At 49.0% G+C, this 21324-nt stretch overlaps 9 protein-coding genes across 9 annotated transcripts; 5 read left to right on the plus strand and 4 right to left on the minus strand.

Annotated features, from left to right (window-relative positions):
• Window positions 1-135: 135 nt before the first annotated feature.
• Window positions 136-1695, plus strand: N7525_009855 (acetylornithine transaminase; the record flags this gene model as incomplete). The annotated part of the gene is made up of 3 exons (XM_002563910.1): window positions 136-267; window positions 327-566; window positions 628-1695. 3 exons carry the CDS (start codon window positions 136-138, stop codon window positions 1693-1695), a joined length of 1440 nt encoding a protein of 479 aa, XP_002563956.1.
• A 345-nt stretch (window positions 1696-2040) lies between these two features.
• On the plus strand, window positions 2041-6320 carry N7525_009856 (uncharacterized protein; the record flags this gene model as incomplete). Its single annotated transcript, XM_002563911.2, has 5 exons — window positions 2041-2182; window positions 2240-2972; window positions 3025-3509; window positions 3939-4023; window positions 4082-6320. 5 exons carry the CDS (start codon window positions 2041-2043, stop codon window positions 6318-6320), a joined length of 3684 nt encoding a protein of 1227 aa, XP_002563957.2.
• A 480-nt stretch (window positions 6321-6800) lies between these two features.
• N7525_009857 (putative MFS monocarboxylate transporter) lies at window positions 6801-8227 on the minus strand (the record flags this gene model as incomplete). The annotated part of the gene is made up of 2 exons (XM_002563913.1): window positions 6801-8106; window positions 8163-8227. 2 exons carry the CDS (start codon window positions 8225-8227, stop codon window positions 6801-6803), a joined length of 1371 nt encoding a protein of 456 aa, XP_002563959.1.
• A 939-nt stretch (window positions 8228-9166) lies between these two features.
• N7525_009858 (uncharacterized protein) lies at window positions 9167-9574 on the plus strand (the record flags this gene model as incomplete). Its single annotated transcript, XM_061214878.1, has 1 exon — window positions 9167-9574. The coding sequence occupies one exon, from the start codon at window positions 9167-9169 to the stop codon at window positions 9572-9574; it is 408 nt and encodes a 135-aa protein (XP_061069309.1).
• Window positions 9575-10352: 778 nt separating this feature from the next.
• N7525_009859 (uncharacterized protein) lies at window positions 10353-11792 on the minus strand (the record flags this gene model as incomplete). The annotated part of the gene is made up of 3 exons (XM_002563915.2): window positions 10353-10455; window positions 10510-10841; window positions 10896-11792. The coding sequence occupies 3 exons, from the start codon at window positions 11790-11792 to the stop codon at window positions 10353-10355; spliced, it is 1332 nt and encodes a 443-aa protein (XP_002563961.2).
• A 1258-nt stretch (window positions 11793-13050) lies between these two features.
• N7525_009860 (transcriptional regulator family TF) lies at window positions 13051-15381 on the plus strand (the record flags this gene model as incomplete). Its single annotated transcript, XM_061214879.1, has 5 exons — window positions 13051-13121; window positions 13181-13613; window positions 13666-14270; window positions 14321-14479; window positions 14535-15381. The coding sequence occupies 5 exons, from the start codon at window positions 13051-13053 to the stop codon at window positions 15379-15381; spliced, it is 2115 nt and encodes a 704-aa protein (XP_061069310.1).
• Window positions 15382-15427: 46 nt separating this feature from the next.
• N7525_009861 (uncharacterized protein) lies at window positions 15428-17439 on the minus strand (the record flags this gene model as incomplete). Its single annotated transcript, XM_061214880.1, has 6 exons — window positions 15428-15601; window positions 15653-15931; window positions 15987-16453; window positions 16503-16854; window positions 16907-17045; window positions 17132-17439. The coding sequence occupies 6 exons, from the start codon at window positions 17437-17439 to the stop codon at window positions 15428-15430; spliced, it is 1719 nt and encodes a 572-aa protein (XP_061069311.1).
• A 440-nt stretch (window positions 17440-17879) lies between these two features.
• N7525_009862 (uncharacterized protein) lies at window positions 17880-18677 on the plus strand (the record flags this gene model as incomplete). The annotated part of the gene is made up of 2 exons (XM_002563918.1): window positions 17880-18484; window positions 18548-18677. 2 exons carry the CDS (start codon window positions 17880-17882, stop codon window positions 18675-18677), a joined length of 735 nt encoding a protein of 244 aa, XP_002563964.1.
• Window positions 18678-19578: 901 nt separating this feature from the next.
• N7525_009863 (uncharacterized protein) lies at window positions 19579-21007 on the minus strand (the record flags this gene model as incomplete). The annotated part of the gene is made up of 4 exons (XM_061214881.1): window positions 19579-19872; window positions 19916-20168; window positions 20225-20671; window positions 20724-21007. 4 exons carry the CDS (start codon window positions 21005-21007, stop codon window positions 19579-19581), a joined length of 1278 nt encoding a protein of 425 aa, XP_061069312.1.
• Between the last annotated feature and the right edge of the window lie 317 nt (window positions 21008-21324).

Consider the following 21324-nt stretch of genomic DNA (forward strand, 5'->3'; position numbering starts at 1 on the left):
GATCCCGATATCGCCGTTTTATTTCTCCCGGCAGTGCGCTGAATCTGAGCAGACGGTTCTCTTGCGATCTTCACCTCCGTTTTCCTGCAGATTAGCTTTTGTTTTTCCTTTATTTTTACAAATCGGAAGTTTGCCATGTCTGCCCTTCGTGTGGCCGCGCGCCGTCTGCCTCGCGTACCCAGATTTGTCCCTGCTATCGAATCACCAGTACAGCGCCGATTCGCGACTACGTCCAATGCCCCTCAAAATGTGAAGTCCCAGGTTAAGGTATGTCTGCCACAAAGTGCTAGGACAACTTTCAAATTGGGAAACTAATGATCATATAGAAGGAGGCAACTCTTCCCAACCCCGACCCTTCGGCGGACTCAGTTACGGCGTCCTTCATCAACGAGCGGGCTCCTTTCATGGTGCCGACTTACGTTCGCCCGGCTCCGATGATGATGAAGGGCCAGGGTTGTTACTTGTGGGATATGGAGAACCGACGTTATCTAGACTTGACGGCGGGAATTGCAGTTAACTCTCTTGGCCATTGTGACCCGGAGATTGCGAAAATTATTGCGGAGCAGGTGCGAAATGCTTTTATGGACCGTACATTGATCAATTGCTAAAGAAAAGTGCTCAATTCAGGCTGAAACCCTCATCCACGCTTCGAACCTCTATCACAACCCTTGGACCGGTGCTCTGAGTCAATTGTTGATTGAGTTGACTCGGAAGTCCGGTGCTATGCGCGATGCCTCGCAGGTCTTCATCTCCAACTCCGGAACCGAGGCTAACGAGGCTGCCATCAAGTTTGCTCGCAAGACCGGCCGCACTCTGGACCCCTCAGGTGATAAGCACGAGTTCGTGTCCTTCAACAACTCGTTCCACGGCCGCACAATGGGTGCCCTCTCGGCCACCCCCAACCCCAAGTACCAGACTCCGTTCTCACCCATGATCCCCGGATTCAAGTACGGAGATTACAACCAGATCGACCAGCTCCAGACACTTATCACGGATAAGACATGCGGTGTCATCGTTGAGCCCATTCAAGGCGAGGGCGGTGTCAATATCGCTACCCCCGAGTTCCTTGCCGCTCTCCGCAAGCGCTGTGATGAGACCGGAGCCGTCTTGATCTTCGATGAGATCCAGTGTGGTCTGTCCCGTACCGGTACTTTCTGGGCCCACGCCCACCCCTCTCTCGCCCCAGCCTCTGGCGAGGCTGCCCACCCCGATATCCTGACTACCGCCAAGGCTCTTGGTAACGGTATTCCTATTGGTGCCACCATTGTCTCGGGCAAGACGGTTGGCCAGCACATTAAGACCGGTGATCATGGCACCACCTTCGGCGGTAACCCATTGGCTTGCCGTGTCGCTCACCACATCGTCGAGCGTCTCGCTGAGCCTGAGCTCCAGCAGTCCGTCCAGACCAAGTCTGATCTCTTTGTTTCGGGCTTCCAGGCCATGCAGCAGAAGTTCCCAGGTGTGATCTCCGAGATCCGCGGGCGCGGCCTGATCCTGGGTCTTCAGCTCACCCCGGAATACACCGCTAAGGCTGGTGATATTATCACCGCTGCCCGTGAGCGCGGTATGCTGATCATCACTGCTGGTGAGGGTTGTATCCGATTCGTCCCCGCCTTAACGATCACCGAAGACCAGATTCAGACTGGTCTACGGATTTTGGAGCAGGCTGTGGATTCGGTTGTGGCCAAGTCATAAATGTCTTGTCTTGAATGCCGGTTATGATTTTGTTTTCCTTTTTACCCTTTATACCATCTTGCGTTGGATATGACAAGACATATTTTCATCATAGAAACTAGAGCAATAAAGGAAAAGTGTCGTGTGTCCATTGTTCCAATGTGGAGAGGTCAAAGTCTCAGCCACGTGTAGGGCGGAAGGCGGTGGATCGCGTGGGGATAAGGAGTCGTCACTCTTCGCACTTGATTCGATATGCCCCTGTATTATATCCAGTCTGTTTCTCCTGAATATTTAGAATATACCATGGATTGAATATCGTCTGTCACTTTGCTGTAGTTCCTTATCAACTCCCAACGCAACAACCGAATGCCTCTCACAACATCCGGTGAGGATGCTGCAACGCTTTCCTCACAAGAGCAACCTTCTATCTGGAAGCGTTTCAGCGCCCGTCTCAGTGGTGCCTTTAGCGGCGCAGACCCCCGAGTCTGCGTCGCTTTCTGGCTCTTCGGTGCGCACCCTCGACTAGCCCCAGTTGATCAGCTGAACTGACACTTACACCCGGCAGGCCTTATCAACAATGTCCTATACGTCATCATCCTCTCCGCAGCCGTAGATTTAGTCGGACCCGATATACCTAAAGGCGTCGTTCTCCTCGCGGACGTGATTCCGTCATTCGCAACCAAGCTTGTCGCCCCATACTTCATCCATCTGGTCCCCTATTGGGTACGCGTCCTGGCTTTTGCCTTCCTGTCATTCGTGGGCATGCTGATAGTCGCTATGAGCCCAGGCTATACCGAGGGAGGAACGATATCGTCCAAGATTGCGGGAATCGTCCTGGCTAGCCTTTCTTGCGGCGCTGGAGAGCTGAGCTTTGTGGGTCTCACACACTTCTATGGCCCGTTCAGTCTGGCTGCGTGGGGGAGTGGCACTGGCGCTGCTGGGCTGATCGGAGCTGGTGCTTATGCCCTCGCAACTTCGGCGCTGGGTTTCTCTGTTCATGTCACGTTGTTGGTTTCGGCCTGCTTACCGGCAATTATGGTCATAAGCTTCTTCGTCGTTTTACCCAGGTCCTCCCTGCGATCTACTGAATCAAGCCCTGATAGGTATCGCGTTGTTGAAGGCGGGGGTCAGGTGGAGGAAGATGAAATGGATGATGGCGCTGGCCGAGAAGACGAGGGGCTGTTGGGAGTGTCGCACGACTCCCCCACCCACAAGTCTATTCACGTCAACCAAGGCCATTCCTGGCAGGACCAGACACGCATAAATTTACGTCGCATCAAGGGACTGTTCATTCCTTTGTATGTATTCAATTCTTCCGATTCTCCAAAATCTAGGGCTGACAATATCCAGCATGGTCCCCATGCTACTGGTCTATATCGCCGAGTACGTGATAAACCAAGGTGTGGCTCCAACACTGCTTTTCCCACTGAGGGAATCGCCCTTTCAACACTTCCGCTCCTTCTACCCTACCTACAATGCCATCTACCAGGTTGGAGTCTTCATATCCCGCTCCTCGACCCCATTCTACCGCATCCATAACCTGTACCTGCCGTCTATCCTGCAGGTGGTCAATCTTGTGTTGCTGACCCTCCATGCTTTGTTTGATTTCATCCCCAGCGTATGGCTTGTCTTCATCATTGTTTTCTGGGAAGGCCTGCTGGGTGGGGTGGTATATGTCAATACCTTTGCTGAGATTGCCGACCGTGTTCCTAAGGAGGATCGTGAATTCTCATTGGGGGCTACCACTGTCAGTGACTCGGCCGGTATCTGCATCGCGGGTTTCCTCAGTATGGGGTGGGAGGTCTCGTTGTGCAGTTGGCAGGTCGGACATGGGCGTGATTATTGCCGACAAAAGATATAGAATAGATTAGAGATATGTGATGCACATATATCTATAGAGACTCCGTCATAAAACATAAACCTGGAGAAGATAAAAATGGAATCAACCCCGGAGTGTCAGCTGATGCCGTCACTGGCATGTGAAAGTGGGACTTTGTTGACATGTGATTCAGCTCCAGGACCTTTCGCCAATGACAAGGTCGCATTACTTGAACAACGCAGCTGATTGATGACATTATGTCCTTCATTATGGGTGAACTTGTCTGAGGTTGTCTTTGGTTCCGTTTGTCGTTATTCTTTAGACTCGACCTTCATGCATTCAGTTCCTGGCTTCACATAGACTCAGCCCTAGCTTCGAGAAATGATAGGTATCCAACATGCATTCCACTTGCAATCCACTACGGAGCAGGCTAATCGATATTCAGACCACGTCTTAGGGAGACCCTCAACCCGCCTCCGCAAGATCCAAGTATTTGCAGTTGTCTCTTTCTGGTCAGTATACTTATTAAGGTACAGCATATCCACTCTACATCAGCCTCGCGGGTTCTAACCATCGAGAATTCAATAGAGCAGATAAACATGGCCCACCGTTCATTCGATCCCTATCGTCCCGCTTCACGGGAAAGTTGACAACATGGCAGACAACTGTTATCATATTCCTATGGCTCTACCTCAGCCGGAACTTTGCCAAGATTGTCGGACTCGAATGTCCTGAACCATTGGCAAACATGTACTCGCGGTCCTTCTTTCGAGCAACATGGATCACCACTGGTTTGGACGCTGGATTTTGGACCGCAATGAACATAAAGCCAAAGTGGTTACGAGATATCGCATCACTAGTCTTCACAGCTTACTACTTGATTGCTGCTGAACAGGCTGATGAGAAAGTCCGCCGGGTCCGTGCCACCCTGACACTGGAGCACCTGCGCGTGTCTTGGAACAAAGCCACTAGTCCCTACCTGTGGTCATTGGCGAAACTGCTACGGCCGCGAATGACTCAATTCCCGGCTCGAGCAATTCGTATTCCTCGCCCGGGGCAGTCTGTTTACACCGATCCAGTGAATGCGTGGCTGTATTTCGATGGTCCGTTAAGTGCACTCCGAGATCAGAGTCTCATTGTCTTGGATGTACCTGGCGGTGGGTTTGTGGCTATGAGTCCCAGAAACTCAGAGGACAAGCTATTGTCTTGGGCAGGACGGCTAAAGGTTCCCATCCTGAGCGTCGACTACAGGAAGGCGCCAGAATTCGCCTACCCGTATGCGCTGCACGAATGCTATGATGTCTACCATAGCATCATTGCCACAAACGGTCGCTGTATGGGGCTGAGTGGTAAGACTCGTCCTCGAATCCTTGTCACTGGTGAGAGTGCTGGTGGAAACCTGGCAGTGGGCATGACTTTGATGGTGTTGCAGTCTGCGATCTCTCAGGGCTGGCGTGGCGATGATGTGCTTCCAGCGCCAGATGGTGTGGTTTTGGGATACCCTGCGTTGAATATGAGGGTTGAGAGCTGGATGAGCGATGAACAGATGTCTCTGATCCAGGAGAAGAGCACGCGCCAGACAAACCGCAGTGTTCTGCAACGGAAACAAGATCAATATCGTAAACTCACACCATTCACATCGCCAGGTCACTCGGTCGAGGACCTAACTGCTATCTCACCACCGGAGAAGGCTAAGGATAATAAAGAAGCCAATGTGGCCACTGAAGCAGCCAAAGCACTGGAAAAGAAACTCGAAAAGAGCGAGGACTTAGCCCCTGTTGCTAAAGCGGAAGGCGAAGTCACACCAATCAAGACTAGACTAGCTGTCTCGTCTATGATTACTTATGTCCACGACCGCATCCTCACACCTGAAATGACACGTGCGATGATCATTCTATATATCGGACCCCACCATCGCCCTGACTTCAACACCGATTTCTTCCTGTCTCCCGTCCTGGCTCCAGATGCACTACTTGCTCGCTTCCCAAAAACATACATCATGACGGGAGAGCGAGACCCTCTGGTTGATGACACGGTAATATTTGCAGGCAGACTGCGCCAAGCAAAACTCCATCACTTCCGTGAGCGCCAGGACCTGGGTTTGGAGAGGTCTAACCGTCCCTTCAATGAGAGAGACTACGTCGAGATCTCCCTTATACCTGGTATTTCGCACGGCTTCATGCAGATGGCTGGCTTCTTCCCCGACGCATGGAAGTATATCCATCGCAGCGCAGACTGGCTTGAGAGTCTGTATCAGAAGACCAAGATTGATAATTTCGAGGCGGACCTACTTTACGCTGACCGAGGTGTGAATTGTTCAAATGCCAATACTACCCTTAAATGGTCCGACCCTGCGGAAGTTCAAGCAAATCCTCCAAAGAATGGACGTAATCACCATCGCAAGTTCACGGGCGAATCTTCGGGTGATGACGACAGACCGCTGGAAATGAGTATGAGCAAGATCACATCCGTTGCTGGTAGCGAGGATGCATTGACATCAAAGCGTGAACACCGCACGCGGAGGAGGAGATCACGTTCCTCTTTTGCTTCCTCACGAATCACCGGGTTTACATCGTTGGGAGATGACCGCAATGCTAAGGAGGATTTCATCGCTAAGCTCCGATGCTTGGAAAGAGCGGCTCGGTCGCCGAACCGGTTCGATCCTGATGAAACGAATAGTGCCCCCGAAAGCCCTGGTGCAGTCCGTCCGAGAGGACGAAGCATTGCTTCTCTTGACAGCGAAGAGGATTTGCTGGATCGTCGGATGAATGGGCTCGCTGGTGGATTGATGGGGATCGGGGAAGGGGCACAGACTCCCGGGCTGTGAGAATTTGGGGTCATGACTTACGGCTGACGCTTGGGTTTATTCTCGGTTTAGAGTAAGATCAAGCATTTGTGTTCTAGAAATATATGCCTTTTAACCGAACCAGAAGGTGTGTAGGACTTTAATTCGTTCACCATAGATGTTTATCCTTTGTGTGATCATTATCGATAGGTCAAAAGGCCAATGAGGAAAACCCGGGATGACAGCTTCTCGATAAAGTCGCAAGTGTCGCCTCATATAGACAAGGAGGTCTTGCGTTGACGAGTCTACAGCCTAAATTGCTCAGCCTAGGTACAGCTTAGCAATTATGGAAGCGTTATATCCAAGATGAATTGTCAGTTTGAATGGAACGGAGGGGAGATTTTATTATTTTTGACTGGATTAAGCTTGATAGGAGATGTTGCTAATGTACAGTGTATGGAACCTTGAGAATTCTCTTGTGATCCACGATCGAGCATGCCACCTTCAATCTCTGTGTGATACTTACATCAACCACTTCATTCTGCGCCCCGCTGCTGAATCGAGATTGAGGGTAGCCTCAAGTCGTGCCCACACCACAGCCAACGTCGCCACAACCAGCAGCACACCGACCATAATGCTGGTATTCTCATAATTTCGCGGACCGACAGTCTTCTCGTGGCTTCCGCGGATCAGCGCACCCGCAACTGGGGTGCCAACCAAAGTGGCAAAGCCTCTTACCATATACAGCAAGCCATTGACACTGACAAAGTTCTGCACACCGAACAACTCGACCAGGCTAGTCGGGAACAGAGCAACGTACGCCGATGCAAAGATGCCATAGAGTATTGTGAATGCGATGAACAGTGTACTTCCGGTGGATTGTGTGGCGGATAGACATGACGGAAGCCACAATGCAAGGACAGAAACGGCTGAGATGAGCGTTGTTAATACCAGGGTGTTGAGTCTTCCCATACGATCAGCTGCATGGCCGATGACGACCTTGCCCAGCGCATTTGCAGCGTTTGAGATGGCAATGAAGTTCGCCGATGTTGCCTGTGAGTAGCCTAGTGTACGGGCGAAAGATGCGAAAAAGAACACAGGTGTGTAGTATGCAGCAGACTGCAATGCTGCACCCAGAGCATGAGCGACGAATTTGCGGGTTCGAACCACACGCCAGTCGACCAACGGAAGGCGGAAGAAAGTCGACGAACGGGAAGAAGCAGCGTTTTCAGCTTGAATACGAGTGATCTGACTAGCAGGCCAGCGTATAAATGTCCCCGAGCCGCAAATGAGTGCGAATGAGATCCCCGCCGTGACGCGGAGTGTATTGCGGAAGCCGACAGACTCAATGAGGTATCGAAAGGCGAGTGGCCATGCAACACCGCCTATTCCGGTTCCTGCGAGAATTATGCCCATCGCTAGTCCGCGATGTAGTGTGAACCAGGTCGGTGCCACCGTAACAGATGGCATGTAAGTGAGGCATGTGGCTATACCGAGTAGAATGCCTTGAGTAAGGATAAATTGCCACAAGTGTTGACTGAAGCTTGCGAAAAGCAGAGCGCATGAATGGATTGTTCCGCTAACCCAGATGACATATCGAGGGGGGTATTGCTTTGTCCACGCTGTTGCGAATGGAGCGCCTATTGTCATCAGGGCGATGGAGAGGGTGCCGATCAAGTCAATTTGAGCTGGTGTTGCGCCGGTGAATGGGGTGTTTCGCTCCTTTGACATGGAATCGTAGAGCTCTTGGAAGACGCCGAATGCGAAGTTAATTCCGCATCCTGTAAAGACGAGGGTGGTCGAGGCGATGATAATGATGGCTGATTGGCTGCAGTTGTCAACTGGTGCTAATCCAGATATCCTGGTGGCGACTGCGGTACATACAGATGAGCTTTTGGGGTCGCTAGATTGGCTTCGTTGACCTGCATGGGCGTTAAAGAGGGTTCCATCTTTCAAAGCAGTCTAGTGCTTGTTTCTGGTGAGGGTGTGCGTGCGTGGTGTTAAATAGCGGGCGTGCGAGTTTATTGGGTGTGGGGGCTGAAGCTTGAGAACGTAAAACGAAGTGAGAGAAAAACCTTGGAAGATCACGTCCTTGAAAAATGAAGTTCCAAGATTACCCTTGGCGTTCAAGCTTATATCAACCGTGGACCCGGTTTAACCCTAACCTTATGAGTCATTGCGGGGAACTACCTAGATAACCCTAGATGGCCGAGGCTCTCTTATGCAACTATATATAAATAAGAAGCACTACTGGAGGGAAAATTGGGAAGAAGAAGAGAGCATATGCTCAGTTTGCACACATTGCATGTATACATGCATGTCAACAACTACTGCTGTCATAAAAACCATCTGTATAGCTTTATAGGAGCAAGGAACAAGCCCCTCAGAGGAGTAAAGATAGGCGCACGGGTCTGATGACTGCCTATGCAAGATCTTTCTGTATATCTTTTCCGCTGCCTCTTACATACGTATATATTTAGGCAATTATTGTCATACATCAATCACGCTAACACACAGACCCGGTGCGCCAGTGCCAGACGGTCTACGAGGCTTCTTCGATGTACACAAAGGGAAGGCTGACGAGATCACTGACGGACACGCTATACATGCCAAAGTAACTGATCAACGTGCCATATCCAGTGGCCCTGCAAGGTAGAGGTGCAGAAAGGTGTCACCAGAGTAGATCTCCTCTGGATTCTTTCCAGAGATATATTCAAGCCACAAATCTGTAGGCCGATGACCAGGTAAACCTTATCTACACATTCGACCATCATAATCCATCTGTATTTTTGAGTAGTATGCAATTATTAGATACCGTGACATTCTGGCTTACCGATTCTTCATAAGGCTTTTGCTCTGGCAATGCGCAATCCACCAAGGAATCAAAAATGGATTGGCACCAACAAGCCTTCACGGATTCCGAATTTGTCTCGCTCTGGAAACTCCTTTTCGCATATGTTTTTGTCTACTTGACAACGGTTACTTTGACCAAATCCTCAATCATTATGTTTTATCGTCGCATTTCCAACCTGCGATGGTCGTTATACTTTGCTATGGCTATCATTATAGGCTACTTGGTCGCTGTCGTCGCCACCGCCGTCGCAGCATGTCGCCCTACATCCTACTTCCGGCAGCAATACACTGACTCCACCGCTGAGTATTTTCTTGGCCAATGGCATTGTGTGGTCATTGATGTCATGGCTTTGTTCATCCCAGCTCCTATCATCCGGAAATTGCAGATGCCCAAGTCCCAGCGCGTTGCAGTGACTAGTATTTTGCTGTTTTGTGGTTTGTGAGTCTACCTCCAGTAAAACCTCCGGAACTTTAGAACCAACGCTGATCAAGAATCACTATAGCGTCTGCGTCGCCGGCATCGTTTGCGTTGTTTTCCTACACACACATACACATTCCGAAGATTCGTCTTGGACAATTGCCCCCGTGTTCGTGTGGTCCCGCGTTGAGCCTTTCATTGGAATCGTCTGCGCCTGTCTACCGAGGTTCCCCCCGCTATTTCGCCGCTGCTGGGCTATTTTGGGGACCAACAATTCGGGTTCCAGGAATAAGGAAGATTATTATGGTACAGAGGGCTCTCGGACCCATCGTTCAAGATACCATAGATCTTACTGAGGAAGATGGCCCTCATGGTGAAGAGGTTCAATTAACCAGATTCCCTGGTTGGCCAATGAACTTCTTGCATGGGAAGGGTAGTAGAGATAGTGTGGCATGCCCAGCTCGAAGATTCAGATTAAAGAAGAGGGTACAATATCGTCTTCCGTGGACCGAATGACCCGAGTCAACGGAAGATATGGCACTCGGGTTAAGCTGAATCGACTTGTATTGTTACAGTATTTCCACAAAAACTTACATTCACACATGATAGCATGGTAAAAATTGACACAGACCGGCAGATGCAGCACAAGTCGATCGTTCATCGAGCCTATGCTCATCGCCCAACAAGTTCAGCAACCCCTCCACAAACATGATATGAAAAATCCTCAAAATCCGAATATCTAGCTTGAGCTAGGCCTCTGTCGCACGCCCTTTCAATCCGTTCACAATAGCCAACACCCCCATTTAGGAAATGGTCATGTTTCGCATCCTCATGTTCAACTCAAGTTCCGAAGTAGGCGGGGGTGGATACCTACGCTCCTGGACTCCCATGAGGTACCCGACGAGCCTGTTATACTATTATTAGTACATCATCAAGGGCGTGTAAATAATATGAACGTACCGTTCGTGGAACATGGTGGGAAAGTAACATTTGAATGCTCCTTCTAGGCTCTCTTCCATGTGCAGCCAACCTTTCGTAATGCATGATAGCATAGCCTCACTTTGTGGGTCGAACAAAATGCCCTCAAAATCAGATTGCTCAACCTGGCGAAGAACTTCAAACTCCTGTTCAGGAGGGAAAAAGGATTCTGGTGAAAGTGGAAGACCCGCGAAGTTTACGGTTGCGGTGAGTGCTCCTTCTAGGACGCCAGGAATTTGAAGGAATTTATTGACTTCATCATCGTCAAAGTCTATGAGGGCAACGTCGTCATCCTTGTACCATGCCTCATACCACTGGCAATATGTTAGCATGACGGCAAACATTAGAAATCGCAGAGGACCACATACCATGTCGCAGAGATGCATGAATGCATCTACCAATTCAGGGTGGCCGCCGGTGAAGGCAAGGATTCTCCGTTTCAAAGGGTCGCATATTTCGTAATCGGAACCTCGACTCTGGAGATGCATGTCCACGTAGAGCTCGAACTCTGCAAAGCTGTAGAAAAGCGTGATCCTCTGGTCAAGATAATAATAGTGATCGGATAAGACGAGACGTTGATCCTTATTGAATACCAACAGGTCACTTCCCATATTGTGTGGCATAACGCCCCTATCAGGGGTGCCGAATGCACTGAACATGCAGAAACTGATCCCAGCTCTGTTCGCCAGCCGATCTTGGTTCACCGAATCCAGAATCAACCATAGCTCGGAGTTATTGTAAGTCGTGTGCGCATCATCGATGAGGAACACAAATTTGTCGTGCAGAATGCTGTGTCCGAACGCCGCAAAACCTTGCATGTGACAGGCCTCGACTAGATGATCCAACGCGGTGGGACCGCCCTCCAAACTAAGGGGGAAGCTCCTGATGTAAATTGACTTGACGCCTTGTCCACGGAGGTATGTATGAACAGACCAGGCGAGGAAGGTCTTTCCCGAGGAGGGGGGTCCACGAGCAAGTACCACTCTTTGTTCATGGATGCGATTGGCAAGATTTCTCACAGTTCCGTGTCTTGGTAGGAAGGCCTGACGACCCATAGGATCATTTGGGCTTGCTGATTTGGTGTTAAAGTAAGTCCACACAGAGAGAAGAAATTCCTTACGCCCAATTATGACATGAATTCTGATAGGATGTCCGCATTCCAGGCAAGAGGTCGACGAAGAGTCGGCTACATCAGCTTGTCCTTTGCCACTGCAAGGGCAGCAGTAGGAGCCGTTGCCACTCCAGTAGCAGGCTCCAGTTGACATGTTGTGCCGAGAGTCAGTCAAACTGAGTTGAATAGAGGCTGAAAAGGGAGAAGTGGTCCGTGCGGAAGCTCATCCAAGTCGTCCGTAGGAACTGGCAATGAGCGAGAAATGGATAACCTTGGAAGAGTGATGAATACATGGGAAGAGTGAAATGGGGAGGGAGGAGCGACGGACTGAAAAGTGCCCAGGTGGGAAGATAACCTTAGGAAAGTACGTAGGTAAACAAAGTAAACAAAGTATGTTACGAATATGGAAGGCGCGCGTGTTCCAAGGTTGTTCTTTCTCGTTTGAGATGTTCAAGCCCTCTCAATTTATTCTGTTATTTTTGATGTTACCTAGGTATACAGTCCTATCACGTCCATGTCACTCTTTACCAAATGTTATCGCCGCCTTATACCTTGGTATACTTCCTCTGTGATTTGATTGGCTACCTTTATTTTCCATCATTGGGACCCCACATGTTTGATAAGAGATAAGGACCTCTGCCCAGAGCCCACGTCCACGGATGTCTCCTTGACTTTCACCAGGCTCTCCAGATACTTGCCTGCTCTTTCTTGTCTTGATATTCAATCAGAACCAGGTTATGACACAATGGCGGGGATATGGGAAACAATAACATTCTCTGTATCTTCAGTCGGTTCATACAAGACAAACATGCAGAATGATCCATCCTTGGCTTGGCTACAAGATAAACAATACTATCAAGACTAAGACCGATCCTCCGGAGCAAGAAATTCCCTTCCCCACCAACGGAAGCGGTGCTCGAGTCTAATCTGTGTGATCTCCTCTAGCTCAGCCCGACTGAGCTTAAGGGATACAGCAGCAATGTACTCGTCCATTCTCTCCGCTTTGGTCGTGGCTGTAATAGGCGCAATGTTCTGGTCAATTGCCTAATTCAAAAGTACATTGCTTCTTGAGCTACTGTGTTTGGCAGTGATGGATGATAGGGGTAAGATGGGGCGTTGGATACTAAGGAAACATTGTTGGCAATCGGAGAATTTCCACCATGAAGGATGAGGTTGCATCTTGGGATGCTTTAGTAGGGTTGATACACCAATAAACAAATTCAAGCCCGGTTCCAACAACATTATCCCCCGGTTATGAGTTTCTGCTTCTCGTCCTTGAGGACTTACCAGGTATGGATTTACCCCGCATATTGTTTGATAAGCGATAAGAACCATGACGCTCAAGGGCTGGCTCTCCCGAGCTGTCTTCCTGACTCTCACTGGAATCTCTTCTGTTATTTACTGTTGTTTCCATGCCCCCAGATCGAGGATCAAATCATGGCACGAAGTGGAAGCGTGGTGAGAGGAGACGCGCTTCCCTAGCGTAAGTACATTCCTGCTCGGCTTCATTTCCGCGCCTCCACATTGACGATTATTAAAAAGTTGCGAGACGTGCAGGAAACAGAAGGAGAAATGCGAGGGTGGTCAGCCCTGCTGGAGATGTCAGAGACTAGAACGACCATGCCATTTTCAAGGCCAGCCAATTCCAACAACGACAGCCCCTTGCTCCTCTTCCGTCCCCGTCGCATCTGTTTCGAGAGACGAAAATGGACGGATACAAAGCCTGGAGCATATTGCTCGCCATTTCCTTGGAGATATATCGCTGGATAAGGAGAATATTGGCCGTATTGCGGACAAATTACGTAGCTCGACAGACACTACCTTGTCGGAAACCGCCCTGGATATCAACGAGCCGTTCGATGTTCATTTTGTGTCGAATAATATGGCTCATTACTCTGGAGATCTTTCTCACTGGAATTTCTCCCAGAAATTGCGCCGCAAAATGAGCTGCCAAATAGATCGGCTTGATTCTAGGGTGTGTGTATCTCACCGCAAAAGCTCAAAGGGGGTCTGACGATATACAACAGGTCAAAGAATACTGGCGACCAACCCAGCTTCAATCCTCACCCGAACTTATACTGGAGACAATGAAGCATTTACCACCGCGATCTATTGCCGATTTCCTCGTGACCATGTTCTTCAAGTACGTTGAGATTAACTCCTTTTACTTGGAGCGGAAATGGATTGAAGGAAAGGTAGCCCTCTGTTACAGCTCGACAAATACATATACAGCCATTGATTTTCCCTGGGTATGCTCTGTTTTTGCTGTTCTAGCCATTGGAACTCAGGTGGCCCATATGGAGGACCAAAAACCAAGGCCCAACTCAGAGATCACTGAAGAACTCAGCTTGTGCTCTGAGGACTCTGTCGGGCTAGTCTTCTACCACGCGGCATGCAAGCTTATTCCAGATGTTCTTCTGGTTGCTTCTCACGAGAGTGTGCAGGTCTTCTTGCTTCTTGCCACATATTCACTGCCTGTTTCGACGGGTGGGCTTGCATATACCTACTACGGTCTTGCAATGAAGATGGCGATTCAAAATAGGATGCATCGCAAATATCAAGGTGGTAACTGTGACTCTAGAACCATCGAAGTCAGAAATCGGTTGTTTTGGACAACATACACTGTTGAAAAGTATGATGTTCAAGCAGGCATTTCAGAGCGAAGCTAACAATGCCTCATAGATATATCAGCATCATGCATGGACGTCCTATGTCCATCGCGCGATCAGAAATAAACGCTGATATGCCAAGGGACTGTCCCAGCTTTGAGTCGCCACGATTTGCCAACCTAACCGCATTTCATACATTGATTTCGTACTTAGGAGAGGTCTCTGAAACGCTGTAGGTGGTTCAAAATGTGCAACAAATTCATTGGCGACAGCTGATACTTTAGTAGTGCGCAATTTAAGAGATGTCCAAAGCGGCTTCTCCCTGAATATTTAGAGCGGCTCATACGGCTAAGGACAAGTGTCAAGCAGTGGTGGGACACACTCCCAGCCACTGAGGAATGTCGAGACATATGCTCGCAAGGCCCGAATTTCCGACAAAATTGTCATCTCAGACTGTGCTACCTGCTCATATATGTCTATATGGGCCGTGCCTTCATCTTTGTCGATGACAGAAAAGAACCAGGCGAAGTTATAACTGGCGCAGGTAACGATTCAGGACGGGCACGTCGGTCGATTTTGGTGGACGACTGTGTGTCAAGTGCTTTGGACATTCTCAACACTTTACAATCCTTATCAGATCATGTCGGTCTTTGCCGTGCTTCTTACAATGAATTTAGTGCTTGTCGCGCGGCTATTCTAGTCATCCTTGCAGAAAGCCTCAACTCGCGGAAGTCCCAGCGACTGCAGGACGGCCTGCACCGTGGAATGGATCTCATACATCAGATGGTTGGAGGGTCCTCTTCAGAATCCGAAATATCATACCTCGAGTCTATTGAAGCAGCTATCAGCCAACTTTTGGCCGCTCCTGGAGATGATTCTGTTTTGCCCCAAAGCGACCAGATCCCCACCTCTGCCTATTCGAAGTTCAAAGATTGGACGCAGTCACTAAAGAAGGACAAGTCTGCAGGTGGAAATGTGGAGCTGTCTTCCTTTAGCCCGTTGTCGCGTCTCACACCTGGTACAGAAGGTCTTGCCGATCTGGAGCTGAATGATATGGCGGCTTTCTTTGACCCGGATTGGGCAAATGGCGATTTCGAATTTGATACGTATAATTTTTCATTGTTGCCGAACTAATTTCATATTGAGGCAATGTAACTAATATGCTTGGTCATTCCTTCTGCTATCCAAATATCATATACTGAGCACGCTTTCTCCAATTTTTCTGATTGGTCTTCTCTGGATCCCGTTCCGCATCTTCAGCTGCAACAGCATTGATAAGATCCTGCTCATCAAAAGGTCTGGCAGAACCAAACTCCATCTCAACCGGCTTGACTATCTTTGTTTTATAATACCACTGCTGAAGTCAGACGGTTCCGAACGTGAACCATTAAGTTGAAGGACTCACCTTGTATACAAAGTAATCAAAGAAGAACAACGGGGCCGCGAGATAAGAGGAAAAGAAGCTCTTCACTGAACCCTTTTCCCCAAACGGCCAGCAAGCCAGGTAGAATTCACAACCAAAGACAAACAGCACAATGATGAGACTGAAGTACTGCGCCCATGGGGTGAGAAGACCTTTGAATGGGAGCGTGCTAAGATCCTTGCCTTGGGCTCGGAGGCCCTGGCGGAATCGAAGATGAGCAATATAAATCGAAGCCCATTGGAAAAGCGTTGCTATTGCCACCTAAATCAAAATGTTGGCAGCTCTTCACATACCATTTGCTTTGCTGATGACTTACCAAGGCAGAAAACCAACTATACACCAAAGTGCCCACGCTGTTGCAGTTGAGATAGGCTAAGCCACCACCAAGACCTAAACTAATAATCAGGGACACGTAAGGCCGACCCTGCGAGTCTTTCCTTCCGAAGAATGGATGGATGATCTGCAGATCAGACAGAGCTGTCAGACTTCGGCTTGCGATATAAACACTAGTAATGCCGCAGCTGACAACACTAAGGAAGATAAACCTGTTGATAGCGTGTGCTAGGCCATAAACATCCGCCCGCTTGACAGCAATAACAAAGGGACTTCCCATAGTTCCACTAGCATTGACGAGGTCGGTGTCATTGGATGGAACACACATTCCGACGAGCCAGATATTAACCACGAAGAAGGTAAACATTCTCCAGAAAACAGGTCGGACTGTTTTCTTGATGGTCCGACGCGGATCTGCTACTTCGCCAGCTATAACAGCAATATGCTCGCCTGAGTTCTGTCAGTACATTCTTCTCAGATCCGTGCACAACTACCATACCGCCGCCAAAACTAAAGGCTGCCTGTACAAAGGCCTTAGAAATACCCTTTATACCATTGTTGAAAGCCCCGGGGTTCTTCCAGTATCGGAACTCGATTGGACCGTTTGTTGCTGGTATTCCTCCTGATGTCATGATAAACATAAAGAATATCATTAAGACAATCGCAAGGCATTTAACAAAGGACATATAATATTCGATGTAGCCGTAGAGTCTGACGTGGAACATGTTTGCGACGGCAAAGACTCCTATAAATAGAGTGATATATGCCGCGAGTGGCACAACGTCGGTTTCTGGCCAGTATTTCAGGACAGATATCGCTGCTGTGATTTCTGCTGGAATAATCATCACCCACTTCATCCTGCGTTAGCACGTACGGCCTTCATGTTCTGGTAGGCTAACATACCGCAAACCAGAAGTTGACACCAATCGCAAAGCCGAACGCCGGATCCACATATTCAGCGCATTGTCGGATAAAGCCGCCATGAATAGGCTTGTATGTAGTCATCTCGCCGATTGAAGAATATTGAGCGTACACGATCATCCTTCACAGACGGTATTAGTCACATGAGTATAATAGCAGGGGATTCTGGGGAGCCATACGCCGTGATCGTATAGGTGATTGCTGTACCGGCAGGACCAGCTATTGATGTCAATATTTGCATGTTGAAGGGCATATCGGGGTTCAACTGGTTTACCGTAGTGCAGTGCCTGTCCGGTCCCCACCCAGAGACCAGTACCGATGCCAGCCCCAAAGGTCATCATCATGATTTGGCGTCTCGTCAAGGAACGGTGATACCCGGCATCGTCTGCCGCGGATAGGAGGATAGTGCTGCCATGACGCTCAGTTCCTGAGCTCGCCGAGCGTTCGATATCATTTGTCTCGCTTGTTTTGAGGTCTGTTGCGTCTTTCGCGATTTGCATTGGAGGTTCGTTCATGCTGGTGATTGCCTCAGTCGTGGATGTGTTTGTCGCAATAGGAGACCTAATATATGTCCATTTATCTGAGATTTGGTCCCTGAGAGCAATTGCATCCTTATCGCTATCTTTGGTATTCTCTTCCGTGTGTTCACATTCCCGGCGGGAGCAATTGCGCACTTCCCGCCGGGACTGTAGTGGAACGACTAGTGTCCTTAGTGCTGCTATCTGCACCGACAACCTCATAACCGGTGCGGGGTACTACATGGATGATTCATACATGTAGCCTCATAAGTCAGAGATAAGTTCAAGGGTAACTCGCCGATTAATACTTATCTGATCTATCTCCCTGCCTTTATCTAACAAATAAGATTCCGTTTTCTCTCACAAAAGGGGCTTGAGGATAACGATTGATATCTATTCTTCTCTAAATCCCCGATAAACACCCATCGTCGAGAACCATGTCCTCATCTAAGCACGTCGTCTTCGACATCGTCGGTACTCTGGTCGCCTACGATCATGTTTTCGATGCCATCGATGCCCGTCTAGGAGACCGATTGCGCGCAGAGGGAATCAAGCCCCGTCTACTCGGATACACCTGGATGGAAGCAGCCGAGCGCGAGTACACCAATCTAAGTCTCGCACAAAGCTACGTCCCTTTCGGTGAAGTCTTCCGTGCACTTTTTTACCGCATGCTCTGGATGGCTGGCATCGCTGAACCGCGGACCTGGGCTTCGCCCGAAGACCTGGAGTATATTATGGCGGAGTACCAACTTCTTGAATTCCGTCCGGGTGCAGCGGAGTGTGTTCAAAAGCTACGTGATGCCGGCTTCACGGTGTGGGCTTTTACCGCGGCGGATATCAATCGTGTTGGGGGCTATTTCAAGAACGCTGGTGTTGAGCTGCCTGCGGAGAACTTGCTCTCTTGCGACGATGTCGGTGTCGGTAAGCCTGACTTGGCGGCCTATCGCCCCTTGTTGGAGAAGCTGAAGTCGGAGAATGACGGGAGGACGCCTTGGTTTGCGGCTGCGCATATGTGGGATGTCTCTGCGGCGAGGAAGACTGGGTATGTGTTTCATTCTTGCGCGATAAGTCGTCAATTACTGTGACTGACACCTTTATTATACAGATTCAAGGGGGCGTACTGCTCTGTGTGGGAGAAGGAATCCCTGTCAGAACTCTTTGGGGAGATGGATGTTATGGACGAGACTTTGCCGGGAATGGCGGACAAGATCATCGCCCACCAGGCGTCGGCTTGAGTTTTCGTATTTACTCAAGCATAGATCAATCTGATGAATTTGGGAAAGAAAATTTTGTTAAGATCACTCCGGGAATATCGGAGGGAGTAATTCCACGGTCGGGATCGTATGTGTCGATGCCCATTTCAAGCTCTTTGGCGCCCATATCAAGTTCAGCCTGCTCTTCACTGTCGTCGTCTAGCAGTATAGGATTATCCCGTGCCGCTCCTTATGCGTCCGCGGATGCGAAGGGTAGATTAAAAAGGCTTTCCTATCTTTTGATTGCACGGTTTCGGATGTCAGGTAGGTGGGCGAGATGTTACGAGATTATGATACGGGTGGCAGCGGCGACGGCGCCTGTCTTTCTTATGAGTGCGGCCTCCTTTAACTAGAGCTGGCGGTATGTCGCTATATGTCGTTGTAGTCGCCCTAGCTCATCTATATCCGGCTGTATGTTATCTAGGTTTTCTATGACATCCTTATACGTGGTGACGAAATCACGGAGCGTCTTTTCCTCGTTGATAGCTTGTTATGGCTCGCTTGGTGTACGGAGATCTTAGCTTTGGTCCTACCTGGTTCGAAAATGTAGTCACGATCCTTTGTTAGTGCAGACTTCACCACAATAGGAACTCGCGCTGCCTAGCGCGGGGGAATCTCGACCTTGGAAGAAGCGTAGACCGGTCTCTTACTGACGTGGTGAGGCTTTGCGTATAGGGCGATCGAAAAAGATAGGTTCTCATAGGACTCGATGATTGCTTGTGAATGTGGGAAATCAAGTATGAATCCTTCTGGTCCTAGGACGTCCATACCAATGAGTAGTTGGGCTATACAGGGACTGGGCATAACCGTATGGAGCAATTTGACCACATATCGTTGTAGCAACAATAATATCTAATATCCACCGTATCACGCTCGTGGCCTGTCATAGCTCGTGGTCCCCATTTCCTATGCCCTCAGATATAATGGGCAGTGTGAAAGTCTGAGCGGTGTTCATTTGTGCTTTAGGCCATGTCCAAGCAGCCAAACGCCTCATCATCTCCGCATAATAGGGATCACTAACCCAATCCCGTTCGAACAATGATCCCTGGAATACATATCTTGTACGCTCATCAAAATCCAAAGGCTCTGTGAAATGGACTTTCAATCCACCGTCGTAGTACCCAGATAACACACGCGCACGATTGTACTTATCAAATGTGACAATTGTTGTCTGGTTCTGATTATTCTTAAAATACCGTATTATCAGAGGGAATACTAACCGGGAAAAGATGGTGAAACTGGTTGTTGTCATTCTGCGATGTGCTGAGACGTCGTTTCTGCAAGTTCATTGCTTTCAACATTCGATTGGCGAGCACTACCAGCTCTGTGATAGATGGTCGATTCTCATCAGACACGTCGACCAACGCGACAACCCATTGATGGCATTGAAGGGGATTATTCCTGTGGCCTGTCCGTATAATATCAAAATCGTGATGATTCTCCAGGGGTTTGTAACTGTAGGTCCCTGGATAACTATATAGGTCTGTTAGCAGACGATATTATTTCGTTCTTAGTGCAGTGCTACTGACTGGTAGACGTTCCATTCGTATACCATCCGGGCCTCTTCAGCCTCATAAATCTTCCTCTGCCTCTCTTCGTATAGTCTGCGCAGCTCTGCCCGTCGTTTGCGTCGCTGTTTTAGATGCTCTTCACTCTCCTTCTCACTTTCCTCATCACTATCCCACTCACTTGTCTCCTCGTGCCCGCACATATGTTCCTCGCTCCACTCAGGGCTTCCAGGGCCCTCTTGTTGGCCGTTAAGCTCATTTTCGTCATTTTCTTTCTCCCGCATATCTTCCTGAGACATATGTTCTTCGCTCCCATCAGGGCTTTCATTGCCCTCTTGTTTGCCGTTGAGCTCCTTTTCGTCATTTTCTTCCTGGCGCATGTTTTCCTTGCTCGTTTCTTCCTCGCTCTTCTCAGGGCTTTTTCCATCCTCTTGGTCTTCAGGCAAGTATCGGTTGAGCCATTTCATACTTGTCTGATAGTATAAAAAGGCCTGCATCAGGGAAAAAATATGGTGGCCACCTGGAGGCCGGAGGTCCCCAATTCCATTCCTGGTTTGCAAACGGGTCGTCTTCCAATTTCTCTTGCAAAGGATCTGGCATCTGTTGCGCACTAGGAGTAAAATAAGGAGATGGAGACCCTGTCTCCATCTCCATTTTGGAGACTGAGATACTTAGACGCTCCATGGTCTCATCGGTAATTGAGGCACCTTCCATCTTCCGTAGAGCTGCGTGGATGTTTTTTATATGGCCATAGCTCTGACCAAAGCGTTCAAGTAGTACTTCAGGAATAGAGGGATCGTCCATCTTGAACAAAATACACAATGGAAGAAAGTGTATATCTTGGTCAAGGAGGTTGAGATAAGATCGAGGGAGGGGAGGAAGATGAAAAATTTATAAGTCGTTCTAAGGGAATAGCCGAGGTGATGTCACAAAGTACAATATACTTGCCAAACTAGGTTTTTACCAGATCAGGGGACGGCCAAAGGAAAATCCAAGGCCATGAAATGGGTTTTGTCCGTTTCCGAAAATGGCTCCGGACTAAGTAGACCTACATTCTTTTACAGCATTTTGCACTTTGTTAATAAACACGCTGCCTAACATATGATTAGCCTAGAAACTCT

This window comes from Penicillium rubens (genome assembly GCF_028828025.1).
Source record: "Penicillium rubens strain IBT 27055 chromosome Unknown utg000003l_segment0_segment0, whole genome shotgun sequence".
NCBI classification, from domain to species: domain Eukaryota; kingdom Fungi; phylum Ascomycota; class Eurotiomycetes; order Eurotiales; family Aspergillaceae; genus Penicillium; species Penicillium rubens.